This window comes from Ochotona princeps, chromosome 4 (genome assembly GCF_030435755.1).
Source record: "Ochotona princeps isolate mOchPri1 chromosome 4, mOchPri1.hap1, whole genome shotgun sequence".
Taxonomy (NCBI): Eukaryota; Metazoa; Chordata; class Mammalia; order Lagomorpha; family Ochotonidae; genus Ochotona; species Ochotona princeps.
The window spans coordinates 38,695,069-38,703,282 of NC_080835.1; the positions used below are offsets into that span (position 1 = coordinate 38,695,069).

Below are 8,214 nucleotides of genomic sequence, written 5' to 3' on the forward strand. Positions count from 1 at the left end.
GGCTAACTGAGGAGTACTTCATGAGGAGGACTATTTATAGGGGAAGTTAAGGTAGAGTGACAATGCATGGCCAAGCACACTAAGACTAGCAATAGTGAAGCACAATTTCCATGGCTAAACAAGGGAGAAGAAGAGAAACCATTAGTATAAATAAGCATAGTTACTCCATGAACATACAACCACAGCGTGGGCCGCAGGGTTGGACCACTAGGCATACAGAGCAGCTCTACCACTGACAACCCATATTCACAGGCACATGGTCAAGAGATGTTCTTAAAATCCAAACACTTCTCCTCAGGCCTTCACTCTCATACACCTGCCAACTATTCAATTCAACCAGAGACTAGAAGGGAAAGGATCCCACTGATAAGGTCCATAGAAACCACCCCCTTTGGTTCCTACCAGGCAGAAAAGCATGGAAAGGAAATCATCTTCTTATGTCCTGACAGTTCTTGGTCCTTTCCTTTATGAAGGTTGTGAACAATTTGTCACATTGCCTCCACCAGTGTTATTCTTTTTCCTATTTGCATTTTTTTTCTCCTGATGCCAATTTTATGAAAGAATCAGCAACATTGAAAAAAAAGTGCATTGAAAATACAAAACAATGTTGAGTGTGAAATGATAGTACTTGTTATTTAAAGTGTAAATCTGGCTATCCTAATCAAGACTCATTAAAATCGTGACTTTAATAAATCTTAGACCTGACATTAAGGCTCTCAGACATCAGACATTGAAGAAGCAATATTTGAGGGAAAATATCAGTTTCTGCAGTCCATGGTGGTTTCTCAAGCTCTGTTCACATGAAGATTTTTTTGAGGGGAGTTTTATGTAACATATGTATCATGTATCATAATAATAATATGATATTATTATTATATATATACTGGAGAAAAAGCAGTGGAACACTCTCAAACAGGGCTCCAGCAGACCGGGGCTGCTATTGGGTGAGTCATGTTAGTGTGTTCTCTGGAAAATTCCTTTGCTTGGTAAGTTCCTAGGGTAGGGTCTGTGTCAGATATGCTTTTTATGCCAAATAGTTTACAGAATTTATCGTATCAAATCAATTACACACAAATACTTGTCAAATGTTCAATATAAATATATTTGATTTAAATCTTGTACATTTAAAACTTATTGTTTATAATTAAGGTATAATTAAGGGAGAATGATATGAAAAGATTACCAATGTTCAGTTGATTGATTTCATGAATGAATACACCCACGTGACTCAATCCTAAGCAAACCATAAAGCAATTTCAGTTTCTGACAATCCTGCTTGGCTTCTCTTCATCTTTCCTGCTGTTGTGAAGGTCAATACTAGTTACTAATTCCATAACCAAGATCATTTTGTCTGATTTTTAAGGTCATATATTTAGACTTGAATAGTATGTAGAGTTTCCATCTCTGTCATTCATTGAACATATATTTGGAGATACTTCCATGCCATTGCTTTGCAGAGGAGCATTTATAGGATTATTAAACTGTACGCATAATCATTTTTACCTTGACAGACATGTGTCTTTTAAAATTTTTGGTTGTTATAAATAAAGATGCCATGAACATAGTGTTAAAATTTTGGGGGACATTTCTTACCCTCTTAAATGAAATTTACCTATTGAAATTTCAGGAGCATAAGATTTATGACTATAATTATCCAAGGATTTTTCATAGTGATTATCTATTCACATTCTCTCCAGCAATATATGAGATTTGCAGGTTCCCTACATAATACCAACAAATATGATAATGTCAGAATTTTGAATTTTAATGATATTGTTTTATATTAAGTATATCATTGTGATTTAATTTGCACTACTGCAATGAGATGAACTTGAGCATATTTTTGTGTGTTTAGTGGTTATTGCTGTATGTTGAAGTGTCCACTTAAGTTTTATTACTCCTTTTGTGTTTTTGCTTCTATAAACAGCGAAATATTCATTAAAATTTTGGAGAGAGAACTTACTTGTGTCTTCTGGTTCAGTCCCCAGATGACTGAAACAGCTGGAGTTGTGTCAATGCTGGAGTCACCAACTGGGAATACAATTTAGGTAACACACATGAGTGGCAGAAACTGAGTTATTTTCACTATCAGTAATGACAGATATATGCCTTCTTTAATTTCCGGCTGGTAATTATAAAGCTAACATGAGCATTTGCAATTCAAATCTTTGTGTCCATACTGTTTTTTTCAAATCCTCTTAAATGAAAATTCTACGGTGAAATTTCAGGAGCCTAGGAAGATGTATGACTAACTCTATAAGTGAACTGAAAGTAAACCATTGTTAAAATTTTTTTAAAAGCAATAACGAAGGAAGGGAGTCAGTGGGAGTGTAAGACGGGAAGTTTTATTAGACACTTAAATCTGTATTGTAAAATATGTGAAAAATAAACTTGGCTCACTCTACATGAATTTTCTTAAATTAATTTAAAAAATTGTTGAAGTACTTTCCAAAATCGCACAAACTAAATCACTAATGAAAGTGTTGAAGAAACAATGGAGAATGAATTCAGACATATGAAATGTGAAATGGGAAAAATAATAAAACACTGGTAATCCTATGAATAAATTTGAACGATACGTATTTCAAACAATAATAACTGTTTATTTGTTGGAGGAGAGCAGAATCAAATAAAGTACGAACGAACAGTAGGCTGAGGGATTCATAAGAGTTTAAAACTTCCTAAGTGTCTGGTGTTGTTTATAAGGAGGCCTACCTGCTGTGAAAGGCTATCTCAGAACTCCCTCCCACCAATACACACACCCTACATGAGCTAACTCACCTCTTCCAGAATATAAAGAAACATGCCTGATCTTGTGTGTTGTTCACACGGTGTCTTCTTTGCCTATAACCATGCCTGACACATAATAAACACACAGTAACTAGTAGACACTAGTGAATGAAAAAGCAGGTAAAGAAACTTTTCTAATTTGTTTAAATGCTTCAGAGGTCTCTGTAACACAATTTTTTTTTTAAGATTTATTCATTTTATTACAGCCAGATATACACAGAGGAGGAGAGACAGAGAGGAAGATCTTCCACCCGATGATTCACTTCCCAAGTGAGCCGTAATGGGCCGATGCGCGCCGATCCGATGCCGGGAACCAGGAACCTCTTCCGGGTCTCCCACGTGGGTGCAGTGTCCCAATGCATTGGGCCGTCCTCAACTGCTTTCCCAGGCCACAAGCAGGGAGCTGGATGGGAAGTGGAGCTGCCGGGATTAGAACCGGCGCCCATATGGGATCCCGGGGCTTTCAAGGCGAGGACTTTAGCCGCTAGGCCACGCCGCCGGGCCCATCTGTAACACAATTTGGCCTCAACTTAAACACAAAAGGAGATCAGAGGTGATAACAACAGACTTTGGATCCAGATGCTCTGAATATACTCTAACAAAGTGATACAAGAGAAACATGACAATTCATGTGTGTTAAGTACCCTATCTTTTACAAGTGAATTTGATTAGTGATAATAATAAATCAAAAATAAAAGTATAGATTATTATGCAAATGTAGAGTGCCAGCTTTTAACATTATTAAGCATAAAAACTACAAATTTGTTATTATTGGGAAATGAGATTAGGAAGACTTTACACTGCAGTTTACACTTTACGCTTGAGTGTCATCTCAAGCAGAATTAATGTGTATCTACTACTTCTACTATTAAACAAAAATATCAGGTAAACCACATAATACAGACTTTGAAAACAAATAGGAAAGATAACAGCTCCTTTAGCTATAAAATCTCAGATTGCTCGATGGGTCTGTTTTCTGCAGAAGTTCACAATGAGTAATGAAATAAAGCAGGAAAATCACAAGAAGAGGAGCAAGATGGAGAAGGGTGTGGAGAAAAAGAAAGAAATGGGTAGGCATAAGGTGAAACTGTGTCATAAAACAAAATTCAAAAAAAGAAAAAAAGAACCTAATGGCAATGGGAAAAACCCCTATCTTCCCCTACCTCCTCACAACCTGTATTTCCTGGAACTATCTCAATATGATAGGGTAAATGTTTCATTCTAGCTTTTCTTACTTTGTTCATTCTGTATTTATATCTAATGTCACTTCTTTGGAGTTTTCTCACTATCACCACAGAAGTCTTGATAAAGGAATGACACTGTAGGAAAAAAATTGAATATAAAGATTTTTTTTTTTTGTTTTGAGTGTTATAAAGAGAATCCTGGCATAAGAGTCACTTAAAAAAGAAAATAATCAAATCTCAGCCCACCAATCCAAGACATCAAGCATCACAACTCCTTGAAAATATTTTCTCCATTATTCAGGGTCCTGTATGGTTCCAGGCCACAACAGGATTCTAGCCTAGAGGGAAGAGGGAGAGAAGGGCAGTCCATGCTTCTGGTATTAATCCCTCAATTCAGGAGCTGGTTACATTTCATTAGCTTACTTCCATTGCTAACACCTAGTCACATGGTATTATCTAGCATTAGGAAAGACTGAAAAGCAGGAGTCTTAACTTGATTTAAAACTATCAACATCACTACATAAAAGAGGAGGAAAATTAATATTGGAAAAAACTAGCAGTCCCTGCAGCGCCTGAAGATCTGTGTCTGAGGTTCTGTGTTCATGTGAAAATGTCTCTCAGAAGCACCTTGTGAATAACAAGCAACATGCCAGTGGAACAAAACAAATCCCAGTAAAAGAATCCAGCAAATGGATTGCCTGATATTGACCTCGTGACCACAAGAAGCTCTCATATTTTCCTAAAACCTGAAAATCTGAATGAGGCTATTATAGAGGTCAGGCTCTAAGTTCCTAGAGGGTAAGGATGGAATAATGAACAACAGTGAAGACAAAGAGGTCTAGGCATTACATACCCTCAAGTTTAATGAGGAGGATACAGTAGATAAGCAAACTTGGAAGAAGAGTTGTAAGCTGAGTCCAGTGCAATGAGAAGGCTCAGTTCCACAGACAGGTAAGAGGTTGTGATTGTTCTCCACTTCATCAAGCCAACTAGGGCTTCTGAAATGAAAAGTGCATGTGATGGATGCATGAAGGTTTTAATGTCAACTCTGCACGCCCAGTGGATGACACACCCACTGTTCATGTGGATGCCTGCTGTCCTGCAAGCTCTCCCCATTGTGAAGATGGAACGGGGTCTTCTTTTGGTTGCTTGTTTCCCATTAGCTTCTCATCCCTTCTGCTTATATGCTTGTATCCTGTATCTCAGTACTTCTGAAGTTTGTTTAGGCTCTAAAAATCCACAATTTTGATATCCCATTGGAATTTGATCTGTTGCACTATTTCTTAAGATTTTCCATGTGTAATTGTCAGAAAACCTTAGCAATGCAGTTTAAAAGCTGCTTAAGGATAAGAACTTGGACACAGACCTATGGATTCAAATGCAGCTTCTAGTACATATTTGCCCAAGACCTGGTAGCCTTCATTCAACTTCTTTTTGTGTGTGTCTACTGAACTGTAAGAGCAATAATAGTTACCTAGAGCATTCTGAGGAGCATTAAGTGTGATTACGCCTGATAAGGACTCACTCAGCTGATGTTATTAAACCAATATGAGTAAATTCTCCTTCGAAGCTGGAATTCACATGAACATCTGTCACTTCACCCATGCCTTGCAGAATGAGAAGCTCTTTCTATCTCCACGCCTTCTGCATTGAATGCTCTTCACAAAGACCTTGACCAAAAAGTACCTAGTAGGAGGATTTAAAGTGTATGCCTCACAGAGAAGGCAATAAATAATGTGCTTTACACATTTCCTTGACTCACCTCTATTCCACTAGATTTTCACTCTCCACTTCTTCTCTTTTTTCTCTCTAATTTCTTCTAAAGCTTACCTTTTACTTCTCAAGGTGCAGAAAATTTAATTCTTCCTGAATTCTTTCCCTAAACTATGGTCTCATGCTCTTCCAGATGTTCAGTACATCCATATACTGTCTCTCCTTGGCTTGGAGACATGGTAACAGCCACCATCAGAGTTTTGTGAGGGATAAGGAATTCTTTTCATCATACTCCCATATTGTCATGAAAAAACACAACTTTGTCATTGATATGCATATTTTTCTGTTGATACGCCTCATTTAAAATTTTTGTATGACATTTGACGCAGGACTATGCGTAAAATACTCATTCATTCATTTGCTGATTGCAAATCACTTGACCACCCACTATGACTCCCAAATGGAGCTAGAGACACAATAGAAAGGAGAAAAACACTCCTTGTCCACAGAAAGCTGACCCACTGAGTAACTGTAATACCAAGAAGTCTGGCTATCCCCCCAACTGTCCCATCAAGAGCTCACATTTCCACAGGAACCAAAATCATGGTCTCCTTTCTCCACGCTGGATTTATTTAAGTGCCATGGTTATATCTTAGGCTTTCAAATTTTCCTGTGGAGAAATCTCTGCCTCAGAAGATCAGGAAAACTGGATTCACAGCCATGCCTATGCCCCACACTGTTGCTTTACATTTTTCCTTTAATTTTCAGACTATGATTAAGGATGATGGTACCATAGATGTTCCCACATCTGTAGAGGCTCTGGGCTGGAGAAGAGAGATTCCAGGATTTAGAATCAAGTGAGCTAGGTTTGAATCTGGGTTCCAGGACTGTCACCTTTTTCTAGAATGCTTAGTCTCTGAAGTTCTTTGATTCCCTCTCCTGTGGCTCAGGGATAATAATTCCCACATAGCTGGAGGTCTGGAGAATAGGTCATGGACCAGGTTCTCTCAATCCTTATTGGTGTTCCTAGGGACACCACTGGTGGATTTCTGAGCACATTCAATCATTCCAGTCTTCAAAATGGAACAAACAATGAATGGAACTGATCAAACCCCTATTCGAATAGATAACGAGGAGACCCTAATCCTGGAATTGCTGATCTTCATGGTGGCCTTGGTTGAGTTACCAGGAAACATGACTGTCCTCTGCCTTCTGAGCTTCCACATGCGCAGAAACGCCTTCTCCATCTATGTCCTCAACCTAACCGGAGCCGACTTCCTCTTCCTTTGCTGCCAAGTAATTGTGTCCATGCTGCTTTTATTCGATTTCTTCCATCTTTTCTCAATCCCCTCCCCTATGTACAACATCTTACTCACTGCATCAGCCTTTTCCTATATCGCCGGCCTGAGCATGCTCAGTACCATTAGCACCTAGCGTTGCCTGTCCGTTCTGTGGCCCATCTGGTACAGTTGCCAAAGACCCAGACACCTGTCAGCTGTGGCATGTGCCCTGCTCTGGGCCCTGTGCCTTCCTCTGAGCATACTGGAAATGAACGTTTGTAGCACCCTGTTAAGCTATGATAACAATAACTGGTGTAAGATCTATAACTCCATTGCTGCAGCATTGCTGATCATTTTATTTTTGATTCTCTTTGGATCTAGCCTGGCCCTGCTGCTCAGGGTCCTCTGTAGTTCACGGAAGTTGCCACTGACCCGGCTGTATGTGACCCTCCTCCTCACAGTGCTGGTTTTCCTCCTCTATGGTTTGCCCTGTGGTATTTATTGGTCCCTCATAATGTGGAAGAAAAAATTTCCATATGATTGCCCTCCCCACTCTTACCTTGTTACACTTCTCCTGTCCTGTGTTAACAGCTCTGCCAACCCCATCATTTACTTTTTTTGTGGGCTCCTTTCAGCAGCAGCAGCGAAGACAGACCCTCAAGCAGGTTCTCCAGAGGGCTCTATATGACACCCCTGAGATGGCTGAGAATGGAAGCAGCCTTCCTCAGGAAACCTTGGAGATGTCAGAAAGCACCTTCGGACCCTGATGTAGAGATGGCCCTGGCTAGTCAGATATAACTGAGCACTGCCCCTATTTCATGATCTTCTGCTCTTCTCTCAACTTCATGTCTCTGGATGCCTCCGTGACTCTCCAGTACCTACTAGGAGGCTACTTAAGACTGAATTTCCTTGTTTTTCTTGTTTTGTTTTGGTTTTTTGTTTGTTTGTTTGTTTTTTGTTTTTTTTTAGAGAAAGAAGACTGAAATGAGATTATATCATCTTCTTGACATTTTTAATAAGTTTATCATCTTCTCTGAATGTTTCTTATTGAATGCTTTTCTTTGCAATGTTAGTATATTGGAAACAATTTCTTTCTAAACTTGTTTAAACCTCTTGTTTACATCTGTTTTCTAGTGGAAGGCATGAAAAAGAGCACTCCTTATTCTTCTCTCAAACTACATCACTCTGACACTCATGTCCAGTTATGTGGTAGAAGTAGCTTGGTTCTGAAGCAGCAAGCTATGCTG

The 8,214-nt window shown here is 38.9% G+C and overlaps 1 protein-coding gene across 1 annotated transcript; it reads left to right on the forward strand.

Moving 5' to 3' along the window:
* The first annotated feature begins 6,779 nt into the window (after positions 1-6,779).
* Positions 6,780-7,734, forward strand: LOC101536122 (mas-related G-protein coupled receptor member X2-like). The gene is given in 2 exon segments (XM_012929378.3): positions 6,780-7,580; positions 7,582-7,734. Coding segments are annotated over 2 exon segments (954 nt in total).
* The last annotated feature ends 480 nt before the right edge of the window (positions 7,735-8,214 follow it).